Raw genomic sequence first — 20,452 nt, 5'->3', positions numbered from 1 at the left:
AGAATACAAAAGAACAATATACATGATGCTTCAGATCCAAAGGAGGCTATTACATACTGGCAAAACTGAAATTATTTGAAGTAAAGTTTATAGCCCAACTCATAGACAGTGCCCAGTTAGATTCCCTTCCAAATTTGACATTGTTGGAGCACATCGAAACCACTGAAGGTGTAATTACTATATCAGAGATTTCACATATCTGGTTTTTAGTGGATCTTTACTGGCTGCAGGGCGGATGAGGGCAGTTTTGATAGGGATGATGGGGATTAAACAGGAGCCCCCTTGTCTTCTTTCTGAAGCATTTCTGTCACCTGGGCAGAGACCCAGTTTGGCAAACACACCCCATTCTTTTGTGTAGGCACACACACACACAAACCCCTCAACACATTTGTCCATAGAGGGCATAAAAAAATAGGCAATATATAATTTGAATACAAAGTTTTATTTGTAAACCATATTTGCATCATTTAAACAACAATATATCCAACATAACTTATAACAAGTAAATAATAAATAAAATATTATAAAAGTATGCATTTTTACAGTATTAGGATATATAATTTATAGCAAATGATAGCATTATTATTTTTTAGCTAATATAAAAAAATTCCTTCCAGTAGCACCTTAAAGACCAACTAAGTTAGTTCTTGTTATGAGCTTTCGTGTGCATGCACACTTCTTCAGATACCACTTTTTTTCGTGTGCATGCACACTTCTTCAGATATTTTTTAGCTGTGAGATAAATAAATTGTTGTTGTATATTAAAGGCCAGAGTCAAACTGATTGAGGATGGGGAGGGTGGGTGGAAAATAAGAATACAAAAGAACAATATACATGATGCTTCAGATTCAAATGAAGCTATTATATACAGGCAGCACTGAAATTATTTGAAGTAAAGTTTATAGCCCAACTCATAGACAGTGCCCAGTTAGATTCCCTTCCAAATTTGACATTGTTGGAGCACATCGAAACCACTGAAGGTGTAATTACTATATCAGAGATTTCACATATCTGGTTTTTAGTGGATCTTTACTGGCTGCAGGGCGGATGAGGGCAGTCTTGATAGGGACGATGGGGCTTAAACAGGAGCCCCCTTGTCTTCTTTCTGAAGCATTTCTGTCACCTGGGCAGAGACCCAGTTTGGCAAACACACCCCATGCATTTGTGTAGACACACAAACCCCTCAACACATTTGTCCATAGAGGGCATAAAAAATAGGCAATATATAATTTGAATACAAAGTTTTATTTTTAAACCATATTTGCATCATTTAAACAACAATATATCCAACATAACTTATAACAAGTAAATAATAAATAAAATATTATAAAAGTATGCATTTTTACAGTATTAGGATATATAATTTATAGCAAATGATAGCATTATTATTTTTTAGCTGTGAGATAAATAAATTGTTGTATATTAAAGGCCAGAGTCAAACTGATTGAGGATGGGGAGAGTGGGTGGAAAATAAGAATACAAAAGAACAATATACATGATGCTTCAGATTCAAAGGAAGCTATTATATACAGGCAGCACTGAAATTATTTGAGGTAAAAGTTTATAGCCAAACTTGTACACGGTGCCCAGTTAGGTTCCCTTCCAAATTTGACATCGTTGGAGCGCATCAAAACCACTGAAGGTGTAATTAGTATATTGGAGATTTCACATAGCTGGTTTTTCGCAGCAATTCATGGGGCTTTGCTGATCTCCAAGCTCTATGTGTTCCCAGGATAAGGTTTGGGTGGACTGACATGTAGCGCTCCCCCTGCTTCTCATCTATCTCCTGGAAAAGGGGGAGCCCAGAGGGGATTGAAAATTTTAAAATTTAAAGATCAATCTTTCAGGTCCCAAAATGTGTCACAAATGCCATCTTGAGGCTGGAAGCCGGTCTCTTGAGCATAGAGGCAAGAGTATAGATGTCTGTACTCAAATATTGGCTAAGATTATCTTTTTTTCCTAACTGGGCTTGCCTCCCTTTGTTGTCAAGGATGAATTCCAATGTGCATAGTATCAGGCAGTTATGACCAAAATTCTAGCTCTGGGCTTTTCCCTTGAGCAATTGCTCAGAATGGGTTTTGGGGAGGCTAGATCAGCCATCAAACAGCGTATCACAAAGACAGAACACCAAACCGATCTGGATAGGTCCCCCTCTTTTATTGCCAGGTATCTCTCAATGCCTATGGAGTATCTTAGCAATCTGCATCTGCCTAAATACCATAAGGCATTCACCCTGACACAACTCTGTGCTCTCACCTCTGCTGTTCTTGAAGATCGCTATAGAAAAATCCCATATCCGCAGAGATGCTGTCTCTATGACTGACCAAATAGAAACTGTTAGACCGTGGGGTTCTCCAGTGCTCGTTTTACAGAGATCTAACCTGTAGAAGATTAAAACATAAAAATTGGTTAAAGCATCAATGATTAAATGGGCGCAAGATATTGGGAAAAATATTATGTTTGAACAATGGGAAAAATTGCGGAAAGAAGATATGAAATTCACCATGTGTTATATACTGAAAGAAAATTACCTTAAAATGCAACATAGATGGTATTTAACACCTGAAAGAATAGCAAAAATGAATAAAAACTGTAGTGATGTCTGCTGGCGATGCAACACGGGAAAAGGTACTATGATACATATATGGTGGAATTGTTTAAACATCAAACAATTTTGGGAAATAATATATAATGAAATGAAAAAAATGTTTAGATGCTCATTTAGGAAAACACCAGAAGGTTTTCTATTGGGAATAGTACCAGGAAGCCTAAAGGAAGAAGATAAGACCTTATATTTATATGCAACAGTAGCAGCAAGGCTATTGATTGCGAAAAACTGGAAAAGTGGTATAATACCAACAAAAACAGAGTGGCTTGCCAAATTATTGGAGTATTACAATATATCCAAAACAATGGAAGAAATTGGAAGGATTTCAAAAGAAAAGATCGATAGGGACTGAAAGGTGTTTAAAAGATACTTGCAAAATCATATCGAAAAATCAGAACTCCTATTAGAATAAACAAGTTCCGTTTCAAATACTGAAATATCAAATAAGATGGAAAGCAATGTGTAATAGAAAAAGAAGTATGAAATTAGGGTAAAGGTGTGTGAAAGGAAGTAATAGAAGTGGAAAGAAATTGTAATTGAGTAGATTGGAAGTCAAGCACAAAGGTGGGGTGAAGGGTTGGTGGATGGTGATGGGGAAAGGAACTATTTGTGGGATTGAGTGTAAGTATGTTTGAACATTTTTAAGGATTGTATGAAATGTATGTTTGTATGTTTGTATATGTGTAAATTTAATAATAAAAAAATTAAAACATAAAAAGAAGCAATTTACAACATTGAATTTAAAATTGGAGTGCATTCACATAGCTGGAACAGAGCTTCTTGGCTGCCAGTGCAAATTCGGCTACCTGGTGTGTAATATATAGAAGTTTATCTGCTAGGAGTTCAACTGTCACTTCCTGTGCGGATCGACATGGAAGCCAGTTAAGAACTGGCAATATAACTTTTCCTCTGGGCATTGTATACAGGGGGCAAATCGTATTGCTCTTGTAGTTGGTTAGGTGCTGCAGTCCTTGCCACACTTGTTTCATGTTGTTATTGGCTAAATAATTTTCCACATTAAGCTTATGTTGTTGTTTTGCTGCCTTAATGCCTTTTTTGAGATTTGTTCTTGCCTCTCTGTATATGTCTATATTCCCGGTCTTAAAGGCAGAATCCCGGGTTTTCAGGAGTGTTCTTACCTCAGCAGTCATCCATGGTTTACAGTTCCTATACACTCTAATGCATCTCTGTGATGTTACATTATCGGTGCACACTTTAATATAGGAAAGTATAGCATCTGTGTATCTGTGCAGATCTTGATCTTCAAACACACTCCAATCAGTGCTCTCAAAACAATCCTGGAGCTGACTAAGAGCACCCTCTGGCCAAATTCTGTTTTTATAACTGGCTGAATTCTTCTCCTGAGAGGGATGTACTTCAGACATAGAAAAACTGAAGAATGGTTGGATGAGTCTAAGTGGGGGAAGGGGATTGCCCTGTAGGCCTGTTTCAAATTGGAATACGCAAGATCTAGAATATTCCCGTCCTCTAGTGGGAAATTTCACAAACTGTTCAAACTTAGGGAAAACTGTCTTCAGGCAGGTTTGATTGAAGTCCCCTGCCACAACAAGGGCACCCTCTGGGTGGATTTGCTGTTGCCTGGAGATGACGTCATATAGCTTAGAAAGTGCCGCACTGACATTAGCATCAGGTGGAATATAAACAGCTGTAATAATTATGACAGTTACTTGTCTAGGCAGATAAAATGGCCGACATGTAACTGCGATCAATTCTACATCTGGGGAGCAATACGTGTAAGCTACTTTGCTGTTAACGCACCAACCACTGTGTATGTAAATACAGACTCCTCCACCCCTAGCTTTACCAGAATCACTGTTTCTATCAGAGCAATAAATTATTCGATTTTTCAGCTCAACTGCCGCATCTGGTAATAATAATAATAATTTTTATTTATACCCCGCCCTCCCCAGCCAAGGCCGGGCTCAGGGCGGCTAACAAGCAATAATAAAAACAAGTTGAATGATTACAACTTAAAAACAAAATTAAAATACAACATTAAAATATTGAAACATTAAAATATTAAAATGCAGCCTCATTGCAGGAGGAGAAAGGAAAAGAAAAAAGAAAGAGGGGGAGAGAAGGAAATTGGCTCCAAGCCAAAGGCCAGGCGGAACAACTCTGTCTTACAGGCTCTGCGGAAAGAAATCAGATCCCGCTGGGCCCTGGTCTCAAGAGACAGAGCGTTCCACCAGACCGGAGCCAGTGTTGAAAAGGCCCTGGCTCTGGTTGAGGCTAATCTAACTTCCTTAGGGCCCAGGACTTCTAGGGTGTTGCTATTTATGGACCTTAAGGTCCTCCGTGGGGCATACTGGGAGAGGCAGTCCCATAGGTACGAGGGTCCTAGGCGGTGAAGGGCTTTAAAGGTCAAAAGCAGCCCCTTAAATCTGACCCTGTACTCCACCGGGAGCCAGTGCAGCTTGAAAAGCACTGGGTGAATATGCTCCCATGGCAGAGTACTGCTGAATGTAGCCAAGTTTCTGTAATAATTACCACACAGCTCTCACGAAGAAGCTTGTTTGCTGCCATCAGCAACTGTAATTCATCAGTTTTATGGACGAGAGATCTGGTGTTGGTCAGGAAGACGTTTGGCAGTGCTGGTCTGATGGGTCTTTTTCGAAGCCGGGTTAACAGACCAGCTCTGCAGCCACTTTTTGCTTTCGCTCTTTTCTCTTTCGCTTCTTCTGGCACTTCCCCCTCCCGACGACAATCCATAGAGATCCTGGAGGTCTTACTGTGCAGTTTGGTATACAGTGGGACCTTTGAAACTCTCTAGTTATCTCTATTTTTCTTGCGAGCCCGTTGTTTACCAGTTTTGTGCGTGAGTAGGTGAAGTATTGGAAGCTCAGACCGCAGCGTGTGAACGCGCCGCCATCTTGGAACCAAAATGAAAACCAAAGAGTATTTCTTTACCCAACAACAGCAGCCAGAATGTTAATAGCAAAACCCTGGAAATGTCAGAATTCCTGCTCCATGGTTGCAGTCATGGGATTGTTGTCTATCACATGACGGTGTATGTTTTGACCCCACAGAGTGGGAAGTGACGGAGACAGGATTTTTGTGTTACTGTGTTCCGTGAAGTGGGACTATTGTCCTTTGTTCTCTTTGCAGTCTGATGCTAGAGAGAGAGGGAGCATACAATTTTAATTGGCTCTGGGAATAATCCTAGGCCTGAGGACCCAGTTTCCAAGTATGAGAGCCTACTCCAACAATTAAAAAACCCATCTTTTTAATACCACAGAGAACAGGCCAACTAAACCAATAACATCAAATAAACCCTGGTTTGACTACACCTGGTTTGAGGTCAAGAAAGCCCTGCAAAATGCTTACAAAGCTGCCCTGACAGCCATAAATTCTGTCAGACAGCAAGCCTATCTTGCCATTCGTGCCCTTAAAAAAGAGTATAAAGACCTAATAACCCACCAAAAGAACGCCTATACCAGAAAATGTTGGCTAGAATTAATTAGTGTGGCAAAAGCAAAAGATCAGACACTATTCTGGAAACTGGTAGCTTCTGGCACCCATAAGGCTGTTTCCCCCTTAACCTCACAAATTCCCCCTAACCTTTGGGTCTCATTCTTCCAATCTTTGTACGAGGATGCTGAACCTCCATTACGGAATTATAATATAGAACAAATGGCTAAATGGCCGCCAGTTTCAGTAACTGAGTGAAATCATATATAAACCAATTGAAAACGGCCAAAGCCCCAGGCACAGATGGCATTACGCCAGAAATGACAAAAGCACAGGCGGATTGGTGGGCACCTTTCTTAGCCATCCTCTTTACTTACATAGATGACACTGGCCGCATCCCAAGGGAATGGGGAACAGCCATAATAGTCCCAATCTATAAAAAGGGCAACAGAGGGGACCCAGCGAATTATAGGTATAGGCCGATTAGCCTATTAAGTGTGATTAGTAAACTCTACTCAAAGCACCTCCTTAATAAGTTTACAGAATGGCTAGAGAATGAAGATATCCTGGCAATAGAACAAGCAGGCTTCAGACCCGGAAGGTCCATGACAGATCACTGTCTAACGTTACAACATCTCATCGACAAATACAAATCAGGAGGGGAGGCCTCACTATAGCTGCCTTCGTTGATCTAAAAGCGGCCTTTGATACAGTCTCCAGAACCAGACTCTGGGACACTATAGATATAGATAGAAGGCTTCTGCTCTTAATTCAGTCACTGCACGCAAACACGGCTCTTAGAGTCAGGTGTAGCCGCCTAGGACACCTAACGGACCCTATTAAAACCTTCAAAGGAGTCAGGCAAGGGTGCCTATTGGCCCTCTACTATTCAATTTTGTATTTAAATAATTTAGTATCTTCACTCAATGACTCAGAACTCCACCCACCGAAGCTCGCAAATTGGCATATTTCGGTCCTGCTATATGCCGATGATGCAGTAATTCTATCTAGAACCCTCATTGGACTCAAAAGAGCACTAAGAAAGCTTGCAGCATACTGTGAATCTGAATGCCTCAAAATCAACTATCAAAAGACCAAGATATTTGCTTTTGGGGAAAAACCAAAGCTTAGAAGCTGTGAACTCCAAGGCCACAAATTAGAACAAGTCACAAACTATAAGTATCTATGAATGGTGGTCTGAATGGAGAGTTCAATCCAGACTTCTTAGAGCTCTCCTACAAGTCCCCAGATGTGTCTCAAACAGGGATGATGAGGCTAACATCTGCCTAACATCAATCTACAAATGGCTGACATTGAATCTGCTCCCCCGAGGGATAGCCCCATTGATCCTCTGCGATCAATTCAGTCGGGCTGGTAGTCCTAAACACCCTTCAGAAACTGGGTTTTGCCCCTCAAGTCCTTCTAAGCCTGGGGTTGGGCCAGGCAAAAGCTACAGTCAGGCAAAGAATATTAGACACTGAGAGACAACAGGACTGCTCAAGGTGCCCCGACTATAAAATTGGAGAAATCGAGAGAGAGAGAGAGGTAGCCGCACCGGCAGCATATCTCTTCTTTCTCGTATCTAGAAATGCAAGAAGGGCCTTTACACTCGCCAAAAGCTCAGCTCTGCCCTCGCCGGTCCTGGAAGGAGCCTTTAGAAAAGTCCCGTATGCTCAGAGACTTTGCACCTGTCCATTGGGGGCCCAGGTACCCTCAACATTTTTGTTATGGGTGCCCAGCCTCTTTGGTGACTGAGCCTAGGCCTGGGTCTCTGCCACAGGACTTCTGCAGGTAGGGGGCTGGGCACAAAAGTGCCAAGATAAGATATGGGCTTATTATCTTCAAATGGATAACTACTGAGCCTTTAGCCCACGTGACCTTAGAAATTGCATTTTTTATTTACTGCATTTTTAAAAGTTACAGGAAAAAAGAAAATAGATTAGATTTTACACACATGTATTTCAAAAGTAAACCGAAGAAAAATACATCAATGAAATTTTATAACTATAAAAAATAGACTCTGCTGTCTAGCGCTCCCATTGCTCCTTGTCTATCTCCTGCAAAAAGGCGAGCCCAGAGGGAAGGGGCTAGGGACCCCTGAAAAGGAGGGCAGCCATCGCAAAGGGGGGTGTCCATCCCCTTCACCCGGCTGAGAAGCCTCCCAGGAGCGGTTCTCTTCCAAACCGAGGGCCTCCTGGGGGCCATTTGCTGACAGTGAGAGGGCCCAGGGCCCAAAGATGAGGCTGTCATGGATGCGGCTCCCAACTTGGCCCTGTCGGCTACAATCCAGCCAGGTCCCTTTGCCTGGAGGTGTCCTAGCCTGGCAATAGGAAACATGCAGAGTGTGGGGGGGTCTCTCTCACCAGAAAGGCACAGGTGGGTGCACGTGGGGGGGGGGACATCTGGTGGGGCTGCCTGCAGGGCAGAATGACAATTTTCCTGGTGGCCATTGTCACCCTCTCCTGATGCTGCAGCCACCTGCCAGGAAAAGAAGGGAGACAGAGAGAGACGCTCTTAAAGCCCCAAGAGAGCAGAAGAGGGGCTTCGATTTGCCAGTTTGCAAGGCAGGCGACCAAAGTGCAACCCCACATTTATTTCAGCAGCGTCTTTCTCCAGGGAGTTCCAGCGCTATTCAAAGCTAATATATATGCATACAAAACATACACATATATAAATACACACCTTTACCCTGCCTTTTGACACTTAATGTATGTCTCCCCCTGTTATGTACTGAGAACAATAGGATCCAAATTGCAGCCGTCTGATTAGTCCTAGAACAATAGGATTCAGAATGCAGCAGTCTGATTGGTCCTAGAACAATGCAGCAGTATGATTGGTTGGCAGGAACCACCCAATCCTGCTCCAGATTGAAGTGAATCCACAACCTGATTGGCTTACAGTAGAATTCCGGAATTAGCCAATCATGTGCAGCCCATTGTGTAAATAATGTATATAAAGCAGATACTGTGAGGGGACTTTCATTCATTCCTCCTCACCACTATGAGCTGAATAAAGAGCATGAAATCACTCTGCGACTCTGAGTATATTTCACTGGCGACGAGGATGGGATCCCGCTGAGCTGACTGCCACACACAGCACCGCAGCACCGCCACCTGCCGCACCGCTGCCTCGCACCGTGTATCCAGGCTTCAGCTCCGGGACACAAGGAACTCAGAATGGCAGCCAACAGCAGCTTCTCGCCATTCAACCCAGCATCTGGAGACTGGGAAGCATACGCCTCCCGTTTCACCTTCCTCCTAGAAGCCAAAGGGGTCACCGACGAAGAAGACGCCAAGAAGAGGGCAATATTCTTCAGCGTCTGCGGAGAGGAGACGTTTGAAATCGCCCGGGCTCTCCTTGCACCTGAAGACGTCGCTACTGTTCCATACAAAACAATAATGGAACAGCTGAAGGGGCACTTTTCGCCGCAGCCCTCAGTGGTGGCTCGTCGAAATGCCTTCTACGCAAAGCGACAAGCCCCTGGGGAAACCATAACTGGGTTTGTGACCTCTCTCCGCCAAGCCGCCCGGTTCTGCAACTTCTCAGAGCTGGAGAACATGCTTCGTGACCGCCTCGTCGGTGGCCTGAAGGATGAGAAGCTGCAACGACACCTCTACGCTAAGAAGGACCTAACGTTCCAGGTCGCTCTGGAGGAGGCCCTGGCAACGGAAGCTGCCGAGAGGTCGACACAAGAGGCACGGCCGAGCCTGCCATCCCAACCGAGGGTCCACCACGAAGACCTCACCGACGACTCAGGATCCGACAGGGAGGAGGTGCACCGAGTACAGCAGCGCACTCAAGCAGCGCACAGACCACAGCTGCCTCGACGAGAAGGAGGAAACTGCGCAAGCTGCGGGGAGAGTCACGAGAGGAGGACCTGCCGTTTCCGCAACGCAGAGTGCAGGCAGTGCAGAAAATCGGGACACATCGCCCGGGTGTGTCGGGCTCGGCCCACCCGACACCAGGCATCAGATGACCAACCCAAGAGCCCCAGGTCCCGGGGGCCAACGCACCAAGGCAACTCGACGGAGCTCACGGACTGCCAGGTATACCAGTTGCCCCACCCCAATGTAGAGAAAATTTATGTAGAGGTACAGATAGAGGGGGCCCCATGCCGCATGGAGCTTGACACGGGTTCAACTCTATCCATAATCTCGGCAAAGACTTTAAGGAAACTGTGTCCTACTGGGGGTCCCAAACTCAGGCCGGCCCCATTCACCCTCCGGGACTTCCAGAAACGTAAGGTCCCCACAATGGGGGTGGGGACCTTCAGGGTGCAATACCGAGGGCGGACGCGGCAACTGGACTTGCTTGTGGTCAAGGGCCCCTACATTAGCTTACTGGGATTGGCATGGTTTGGACCACTGGGGCTAGCTGTCACCGGGGTGAACCACACTAGCTTACAAGTGGACGTGGACGCCATATGCAAGGAATTTCCAGGGGTTTTCGACGGGAAATTGGGACAGTATACGGGCCCCCCCATTGCACTACAGCTTGACCCCGCAGTACGACCGGTCAGGCTCAAGGCCCGCCGGGTCCCGTTCTCCTTGAAACCCCGTATAGACGAGGAATTGGACCGACTCGTGGAGCAAGGAGTGCTGGAGCCGGTGCCTAATGCCCCCTGGGAAACTCCAATCGTCACACCCGTCAAGCCTAATGGTTCGGTCCGCATCTGCGCAGACTACAAATGTACCATAAACAAGGCCCTCACGGCCCACGCATACCCAGTGCCAGTGGTCAGCCATGTCCTTGCCACCCTGGCTGGGTCGAAAATTTTTGGCAAGCTGGACTTGGCCCAAGCATATCAACAGCTGCCAGTAGATGAGGCCACAGCAGAGGCACAGACGATTGTGACACACAGAGGAGCGTTCAGGGTAAAGCGGCTGCAATTCGGGGTCAGCGTGGCACCAGGCATATTCCAGAATTTAATGGACTCTCTCCTTAAAGGGATTCCTGGTGTCACCCCCTTCTTCGATGATGTGTTGATTGCCGGGCCCACACCAGAGGAGTTTGAGGACCGCCTCCGCACCGTTCTGCACCGTTTCCAGACGGCGGGTCTCAAGGTGAAGCGGGAAAAATGTCTACTAGGAGTGCCTCAGGTGGACTTTCTGGGATTTATGGTGGACGCAGAAGGGGTCCACCCGACTGGGGACAAGGTACGGGCTATTTGTGATGCCCCAGCGCCCAAGAGCAAGACTGAACTTCAGGCCTTCTTGGGACTATTGAACTTTTACCATTCCTTCCTTCCCCACAAGGCGGCGGTAGCGGAGCCCCTACACAGACTCCTGGACAAGCGGGCCACTTGGGTGTGGGGCCAGCGCCAGGAGGCCGCATTCCAGGCAGTCAAGGACTTGCTTGTCTCAAACTCTGTCTTGGCACACTTCGACGAGAGGCTGCCGGTGGTGCTAGCATGCGACGCCTCACCCTATGGCATTGGCGCTGTCCTGGGGCACCAACTCCCGGATGGAAGAGAGGTACCAGTGGCGTACTTTTCCCAGACACTCAACGCAACCGAGCGGAACTACTCGCAAATCGACAAGGAGGGTCTGGCAATCGTGAAGGGAGTAAAAAAATTCCATGATTTCTTGTACGGGCGGCCCTTCACCGTGGTGACTGACCACAAGCCGTTGCTTGGCTTGTTTGCCCCCGAAAGGCAGACCCCCCAAGTGCTGTCTCCTCGCGTCCTCAGGTGGTCAATTTTCCTTGCCAGCTACCAGTATGCACTGATTCACCGACCTGGGAAGGCGATGGGCCATGCGGACGCCCTCAGCAGGCTACCACTACCGGAAACAGGCCCTGACCCAGCACCTGCACAAGAGGTTATGAGCCTGGAGCTGCTTCCCGACCGCCCCATTCAGGCACAAGAAGTTGCACACCATTCCAAGAAAGATAGGGTCATCTCCCGGGTCCTGGACTGGGTGTGGAGGGGATGGCCCAGCAGCAGCCCCGGGCCAGAATTCGCCGGCTACACAACCCGCAAACATGAACTGTCTGCCCACAAGGGGTGCCTGTTATGGGGAAGCAGAGTCGTTGTTCCCCAGCCCCTCCGCAAAAGGGTCCTCACAGCCCTACACGAGACACATCCAGGGGTAGTAAGAATGAAGGCCCTTGCCAGGAGTTATGTGTGGTGGCCGGGGATTGATGGAGAGATAGAGGCCTGGGTCAAACACTGCCAGGCCTGCCAAGAATCCCGCCCAGATCCCCCAAGGGCCCCAGTCCAGTCCTGGGAGTCCGCCCAAGCACCATGGTCACGCCTGCATGTGGATTTCGCTGGCCCCTTTCAGGGGAAAACATTCTTCATAGTGGTGGACTCCTACACCAAATGGCTGGAAGTCGCACTGGTACCGTCCACTTCCACGTCCGCAGCCATCCGGGTACTACGCAGGCTGTTTGCAACCCACGGGCTCCCTGACACTCTCGTCTCAGACAACGGGACTGCATTTACGTCAGGAGAATTCCAAACCTTCACAGCACAGAACGCCATCCGCCACATCCGTTCGGCGCCGTTCCACCCTGCCACCAATGGCCAAGCAGAACGCATGGTGCGGACCACCAAGGACACCCTTCGCCGCATGACGCAAGGGGACTGGGAGTACCGCCTTGCTACATTCCTTCTAGCACAGCACAGCACCCCCAGCTCAACGACTGGCCGGAGCCCTGCTGAACTACTAATGGGTCGGCGCCTTGCAATCAGATTGGACCGCCTTCACCCCGATAGAGCTCAGGATGAGGTAGTGGTGGGGGAAGGCAGGAACCCCCGGACCTTCGAGGCCCAGGACCCAGTGTACGCAAAGAATTTTGGGGCAGGCCCAGCATGGGTACCCGCCACAGTCACCAGGGTCACTGGCCCCGTGTCGTACGAGGTGCTAACGGATGGGGGGCAATGCTGGCGCCGCCACTGCGACCAGATACGGCGACGATTCCCGGGAGAAACCCAGGAGGAGGACAGGTCAGAGGAGTCCCAAGGGAACAGCGGGGCAGTGAGACCCATAGAGCAGGAGGGGCCAGCAGGAGAGGCAGAATCAGTAAATACAGAGAGGACCCGTGAGGCCGAAAGGACACCAGAACCAGAACCACGACTGAGCGAGCCGGTTGCACCAGACCAAACAGCCCCATCACAGCCAGCATCCTTGGAACACGAGCCAGAACCTGGAGCCCGGACCAGGGAACACCCCAGGCCGCGACGCACACGTAGGCCGCCGGCATACCTTGAGGACTATGAATGCGACCTCCCGGGCAGGACTGGAACTTAGAGGGGAGGGGTGTTATGTACTGAGAACAATAGGATCCAAATTGCAGCAGTCTGATTAGTCCTAGAACAATAGGATTCAGAATGCAGCAGTCTGATTGGTCCTAGAACAATGCAGCAGTATGATTGGTTGGCAGGAACCACCCAATCCTGCTCCAGATTGAAGTGAATCCACAACCTGATTGGCTTACAGTAGAATTCCGGAATTAGCCAATCATGTGCAGCCCATTGTGTAAATAATGTATATAAAGCAGATACTGTGAGGGGACTTTCATTCATTCCTCCTCACCACTATGAGCTGAATAAAGAGCATGAAATCACTCTGCGACTCTGAGTATATTTCACCCCCCAAATAAATCTCGTTTCTGTGCTTGTAGCTTCGTTTAAACTGCTTGGCTTGTTGTCATTTCCCAGGGGAGAGGGGAGAATAAGAGGCAAGCATCTTACATGATCCTCTCAGAAGGGCTGGACGCCACCAGCTCATAGATGTCTGGTGTCTCCTCCAAAACACAGATCAGGAAGAATGATCTTGGATCTGATCAGAGAAAATAGACAAGATGGAAGAAGAGTCCTTACAGGGTCATCATGTGTAGTGGTGTTATGGGACCCCTTCTTACCTCCGGCTGAGGGACAGACGAGCGCTTAAAGAGGAGCCCTGCTCTGTCTTCTTCCTCAGGCATTTCATCTGCACCCACTTCTCCTTTGGCTTCAGGAACACGACCAGGTCTTTAAGAAGCAGGGCGCGCAGGCCTAAGAGACACACACACACACAGAGTGAGGGGTTGTTGCTCATGGTGTCATGAAGAGCGGTGGTGTTATGGCCCCCCATCTTACCTGTGGCTGCAGGACGGACGAGGGTGGTCTCCAGAGGAACCACGGGGCTTAAAACAGAGCCCCCTGCCTTCCTCCTGAATCATTTTAACTGCATCCGCCGCCCCTTTGGCTTCAGAAATATTACAAGATGTTCCAGAAGCAGGACGTGCAGGCCTAAGAGACACAAACACACGCAGAGAGAGGGGTTGTTGCTCACCTGCGCCACTGATCCTGAGGAGAACATCTAGGTGCCAGGCTGCAGAATCAGCCAAAGGCCCAGCAAGTCAGAGGGACAAAGGAGGCTGGACCAAATCAGGCCCTTGAGCCCATCTAGCCCTGTCTTGTGTCTCTCCAGGGTCCCAGGCGGGGGGTCTTCCCCTGAGCCCAACCCGGAAATGCCGTTGGGGATGGAAGCTGGGACCTTCTGCATGCCAAGCACATGTTCTGCCATCGAGCTACCAGAGCCCTTCTGCCACCCAAACACTCTTTCCAAGAGAGTCTTGGGATCTGTGGCTTGTTGTATGAGAGCTCTAAATACTCATGAAAGTTGGATGTTTCGACAGCTGAGGCTCCACTTTGCAGCAGCGACTCTCCAGGGCTTTTAGACTCCAGTGTTTTTCGGCCACCACAAAGCCACAACCCCCTCCCCTCATTGATTCCTGTCTTAATAGAAAAGGGGGGGGTCTAAATGGCAAAGCCAACTGCAGAGGAAGAGCGCATGCCCCTCCACTCAGAGGCCTGTGCCATGTGTGTGTGTGTTTTGGTGGGAGAGGTTGTTTCTTCTACGTACCCGCAGTCGTCTTCTTGTTGATTGCGCAGCTGCAGAGGCCCTTCCTGAATTATGTGGTGTTTCGTGAGATCAAGATTCTGCACAGCAGGGGCAGAAAAAGGCAGCATTTCGCAGAGAGGAAGAGCAGGATAAGGCCAGGGATTGGAGGGAGGGCGAAGGGGAGGCCCTACCTGGAACTGCCTGGCCAGTGGGTGGCTGCTCTTGCAAAGAGATCTGGCATCCAGGCGCTTTGGGGAGGCATCCAGCCGCCCGTGATTCTCTGCCTGCCCCAACTCCTCCTGGAAGTCCTCAAGGATCTCCTTGCACTCATCGCACACCAGGCAGAGATACTGGTGCTCCCAAGTTGAATCTGAGCAAGGAAGATGCAGAGAGAGGGGGTGACGAGGGAGTGTTTTTGATAGGCTGCCTGCAAAGTTGGTTTCATTTTATTACTTTGAAACCCAGCTCCCAGAACAAACTAGGAACAAGGCTGCATTTAAAAGCAAACAGGTCTGAAAGACAGATGAGCAGCAGCAGCCCAGAGGCAGAAGGCAAAGGGATCCTTGTTTGCTGATCAGAAAGTGGGCTGTTGTTATGCCCATGGGGCACTAATGAAGGCAGATGGGGGTTGCATAAACACACACCATCGTCTCTCCCCCCACCCCATTGTTGTAAATAAAAATATTTTCTTTTCCCTTATGGGGTATCCAAGAGCCCATATAGAGTCCTTACGTAGGTTCCCTATTGGTAGGAGAAAATAACAGAGGCCAACCAGAGAATATTGAGAAGCAAAGCAGCTAGTAAGCTTGATCTTTATTGATCTGTTGCAACAGGGTACTCCCCTCACACGCAGGAGAGGAAGAGGACCCAGAACAATGGCGTGCAAGGCCTTATAAAGACTTTTGAAATTCCCATCCTCTAGATCAAGACCACCCCCAGAAACATTATGCATACATCACAGAAGGGGTGTAACCTAAGACCACCCCTCAGATACATCTCACCTACATCACAGAAATTTAAATGTTGTTTTTCTCTTGTCCTTGTTTATCTCCTGTCTGGCAAGTTACTTGATTGGATTGCCTGGGGAGCCTGGCCATTCTTTTGTAGTGGTAAAATACTTATTTCCTGGGCCAGGTCACAGGCTCACACCTTATTCAAACACAGATTAAGACAGGATTTGTGAAGGAAGAGACAATGGGGAGGCTTTTCCATTTTTAACCTTGCAGAGAAAGGATTTGGTCAGTTTAGGAATCAAAATGGTTCCAGGATGGTCTTCCTGTGTTGATCTATGTATGTGCAGTTATGAACTTTACCATATATCTAAGACCATATAATTCCTATCACATTATTCCCCCCTTTGGGGCTAGAATTTTTCTTAAAAAATTTTGCCCCACAAATAATAGCATCGTATGTTGTAAATGGATGTCTTTGTATAAATATATCATATAAAAATAACACATGTTGCGTTTTGCTACTAAATTACTTGTGGCATTCTAACACTTTGGGAGAGACCATTTACTCAATAGTGTTCTATGCTTTACACCTAGCAGGAAGGTCCAGTAATGACTGGAAAGTGCAGTTGGTGTTTTGCCCTTCGCCATTTTTGTGTGTTTCTCAGGTGTCAAGCTAGCTCTTCTGTGGTCTCACACTGACATAGTGCTACAGCAACACATCCTGTCTGTTGAATCCCCTCAGGACTTTCATTTAACCATGTTGCCTAGCATTCACCATAGCTGGCACAGGTTTGGACATCTCGTGAGGGAGAGGTCTTCGCCTTGGCCTTTTATCACACCATCACCCTCTTGTGTGCTGTCTTTCCCTAGTTAGGCAGGCTCAATGCAACTCACAACCTCCCAAACTTAGGAAGCACATCAACATGGAATCATGGAGAGGAAGCAGCTTGTGGCGATCACACACAGGGCCACCGGGCGTTTGACGGGCTGTTGACCCTGTGCCACCACTGCGATTGCTTTTTTCCGCTGCCACCACCCTGTATCTCACAGGGACACACGGAGTCCAGTCAGTTGTTAACATTAACAAATAATCAAGTTTATTTTTAAATGCAGGAACAAGCTTATGGTTACAGTTAATTTTTCTTGGCAGTTTCTTAATCTTAGTTCCTAACAACTTCAAAGTGATTATTCCCAACTATCTATCTGACTCCACCTAACAATTCCTCTCACTGTCTCACAATACAGTACGTTTCCGAGCACAATTCAAAGTGTTGGTGCTGACCTTTAAAGCCCTAAACGGCCTCGGTCTTGTATACCTGAAGGAGCGTCTCCACCCCCATCATTCTGCCCGGACGCTGAGGTCCAGCGCCGAGGGCCTTCTGGCGGTTCCCTCATTGCGAGAAGCAAAGCTACAGGGAACCAGGCAGAGGGCCTTCTCGGTAGTGGCGCCCGCCCTGTGGAACGCCCTTCCAGCAGATGTCAAAGCAATAAACAACTATCTGACATTCAGGAGACATCTTAAGGCAGCCCTGTTCAGGGAAGTTTTTAACGTGTGATATTTTATTGTATTTTTGGTTTTTATGGAAGCCGCCCAGAGTGGCTGGGGAGGCCCAGCCAGATGTGCGGGGTATAAATAATAAATTATTATTATTATTATTAATACAACTCCTATTCCTCCCTCTTTCTTCTCCAACTCCCAAACCTCAACTCCCAAACCTCAACTGACTTTCAAAAACTCCCACTCTAACTTTTACTCCCCCCTTGCATTCTCACTGGCCAATCACATCACACCCACTTTAACCCTTTCCTTATGACCCATCCTGGGAGGCAAACGCCACACAGCTCTCCTGGGACACCCTCGCCACCACACCTGACACATAAATATATGGAGAAGGAGAGAGAGAGAGAGAGGCCATTAGTGTGCTGGATGATGTTATTCAGCAGCAGAGGGTAGCTGCATCTCGAACTCCAGAAAATCCTTTAGCTGAACGGTGGTGGCCTTATGGGCAGCTCTCGATTTCCTGGGAGAGGCAGAGAAGGAAGCAGACAGACAACATAATTATCACTATTATGACGTTTCTGGACACCAGAGAGAGTCAGCGGCAAAACAAGTGGGGGGAGCCTTGCTGCTCAGCCCCCAGAATCCCTGGAATCTTGAACCACCTAGAGAGGAGATTGGGGTTGCATCCAACTAGAGGTTACCACCTAACCTACACCATCTGGCTTGTTCTCCTGCACACTTTCATTCGCCCAGGGAGTGATCCTTCAGCTGAGAAGGCCCTTTCCCTGAGCTCAGCCTCCTCTTCTCATGGAGCATATCTGGATGACATGCCAGAACCGAGCATCCCTCTTCTGCTTCGCTTGAAGGAACTCCAGAGCCCTGGCCTGCTGCAAGCCATATTTGGCAATGGCCTGCTGGAGCTCCTCACTTGCAGCCACACCAAACTGGGGGGGGGGGGAGAAGGGAGGGAGGGGGCAGGGGAGAGGAAACACGTCCAGTGAGCATCAGGAAATCAAGGGCCCAAGTCCACTGGAAACCCACAGGCAGCCCCCTGCCAATTGCTGCCAGCCTCTGCCCTGCTCTGGGATCCTTACCTGGGAAAGCAGGTGGTCCCCAATCTCCTCAGTGACGGGCCCTTTCTCCTGCAGATCCTTCATTTCCCCCGACAGAGAACCTGGGGGGGAGGGAAGAGGTGGGGGGGGAGGTTGAGCAAGGCAACAGGAGTGGGGGAATAAAGAATAACCCCAGCAGGGACAGGAGAGGGACAGAAACAGCCTGCTCTTTTTTGAATCCCACTTTCTCAGTGGTGGAGAGACCAGGTGTCAGGGGTTCAGGAGCAGAGGCGAGGGCAAGGGAGGAAACAGAGAGTGAAGGGGAGGAGTCCGAAGGAAAAATGAGCGTTGACGACGACCTGAGATCTCCGAGTCTCTCCAGTGAATCGGAAGATTCACAGAAAGGAGCGCCAGTGACCAGAGCAAGGGGGGAGCTTAGGGGGACACCCCAGGAGGAAGGGACAAAAGGGGGTTCAGAGAGCAGCAGTTGGAAATCGGGGCCAACGTCCCCAACAGAGCGCAGTGGGGAGGAAGGGCGCCAGGCATCGGGATCCGGCGGCTTGCCGCAGGGGGAAGGGCATGAGTCAGGAGTAGCCACACCTCCATCGGAGAGAGAAGAAACGGTCAAACGGAAAGTGGGAGGTTGGGCGCGCGCGCCAAGTTCAAATGCACAGGAAGGCGGCACAGTAAGCAGCCCGGAAAGGAGACAGAGGGGTCCGGGGGGTCAGCGTCAGAAGAGTCCCGGAAGGAAGAGACCCCGGGGGGCAGAGGGACCCAGAGAAGAACGGTCAGGCGGAAAAGGTGGAGTAAGGCTAGGGTATTAAGTTGGTGTACAGGAGGCAGAGACTCAGACGGAGCTTCGCCGGTCTAGCTTGTAAGACGTAGAGTTGCACGCTGCAGCTTGGAATTGGAAACTGTAAATCAATAAAGACTTTTATACAGTGAACGCTGGCTAGCGTGATCCTCTGTGAGCTCGGATCTGGAAGCAACTCTGACACCAGGTGTCTCCTTTATTTATGTCACCTTTTCCTCCAAGGAGCTTAAGAGGGTGCCCATGGATTCCCTTCTCATTTAATCCTCACAACCAGCCTGTGTGGTAGGTTAGGTTGAGAGGCAGCAACTGGCTGCACTAGGCTCTTGATGCCTCTGAACAATCCCTGTTCCGGGGGGGGGGGCATTGTTCTCATCCAAACTGGTTGCGTTGCATCAGTGGCCAGTGTGGGCTGGTGAGTGTGGCGTGTGTAGGGCGTCAGGGGAGTTCGGGGGGCATTGAGCTTCTGCCCTGCTGCTTGTGGGGCCCCCTGAAAACAGGCTGCAGGTCTGGCTGGGCCCCTCGGGTCTGATCCTGCTGCAGAGTTCTTTGGATGCTGTGCTTTTATTTTTGGCCCTTCTCCCTCTGCTCCTGACCCACCCAGGGAGAAGCGGAGGCCTGGGCCAGCCACAGAATGGTCTGGAGGGGAAACAGACTTACCATGGATCTTAAGCAGTTCTCTTAGGTCGGGGAAGACGAGGGTCAACTCCTCCTGAGAAAGGGGTTTTTCTTTATATAGCCAGAACAGCACAGTAAGAATGTGCAGGGAGCTCAGATGGGAGGCCTCCACCATAAACAGCTCTGTGCAAAGAGGGCAGAAGGGGAAGGACGTTAGGTTGAGGCTGAATCCCAGCAGGGTCCGGAAAAGAGGCAGCTAAAGCTTCAAAAAAGACTTGGGCTCTGCGTTACAAGGAGAGATGGATCCTGCCAGAGGCGTAGTAAGGCCAGGTGGTGCTCGGTGGGGAATTGTAGAACACTTGATTGTGTACATTTTTGACTGGTGTTTTAGCCTGGATTGTGTGCATTGCATCAGCCACTGGTGTGGGCTGGAGAGTGTGGCATGTGGCTCTGGAGACACATGCCACATCTGGAGACGTCTTGATTGGAGTCTGGACTGTCTGTTTTTGGACGGACCCTGATGACGATGGCGACTCTTTTTGGCATTGTGAAGAGTTCAGTGGGTGGTATCTGGCCCTCCCAAGGGAGATTTTTGTTGCTCGGGACTTGATGGCATTGGCTTCCATTATGAGTTCAGCCACTGTGG

The 20,452-nt window shown here is 48.5% G+C and overlaps 1 protein-coding gene and 1 long non-coding RNA gene across 2 annotated transcripts; both read right to left on the bottom strand.

Annotated features, from left to right (window-relative positions):
- Positions 1-1,106: 1,106 nt before the first annotated feature.
- Positions 1,107-15,525, bottom strand: LOC309518546. The gene is made up of 3 exons (XR_014213477.1): positions 13,635-15,525; positions 8,723-8,760; positions 1,107-2,381 (listed from the first exon to the last, which is right to left on the bottom strand). It is a non-coding gene; the product is annotated as an uncharacterized lncRNA (long non-coding RNA).
- A 1,972-nt stretch (positions 15,526-17,497) lies between these two features.
- On the bottom strand, positions 17,498-20,131 carry LOC309518628 (rho guanine nucleotide exchange factor 11-like). The gene is made up of 3 exons (XM_082198946.1): positions 19,849-20,131; positions 18,420-18,499; positions 17,498-17,845 (listed from the first exon to the last, which is right to left on the bottom strand). The coding sequence occupies exons 1-3, from the start codon at positions 19,979-19,981 to the stop codon at positions 17,825-17,827; spliced, it is 234 nt and encodes a 77-aa protein (XP_082055072.1). The 5' UTR covers positions 19,982-20,131; the 3' UTR covers positions 17,498-17,824.
- Positions 20,132-20,452: the final 321 nt, after the last annotated feature.

This window comes from Podarcis vaucheri (genome assembly GCF_965113315.1).
Source record: "Podarcis vaucheri genome assembly, chromosome: 14".
Taxonomy (NCBI): Eukaryota; Metazoa; Chordata; class Lepidosauria; order Squamata; family Lacertidae; genus Podarcis; species Podarcis vaucheri.
The sequence above is the reverse complement of the archived record's forward strand: the minus strand, read 5'-3'. Positions and strand labels throughout refer to the sequence as shown.

Excerpts from the sequence above, each read along its gene's own strand:
- LOC309518628 (XM_082198946.1), bottom strand. The coding sequence starts at position 19,981 with ATGGTGGAGGCCTCCCATCTGAGCTCCCTGCACATTCTTACTGTGCTG. Across the intron at positions 18,500-19,848 it reads AGAACTGCTTAAGATCCATG|GTTCTCTGTCGGGGGAAATG; the intron begins GTAAGTCTGTTT and ends CCTCCCCCCCAG. Across the intron at positions 17,846-18,419 it reads GGGACCACCTGCTTTCCCAG|GAAATCGAGAGCTGCCCATA; the intron begins GTAAGGATCCCA and ends TGCCTCTCCCAG.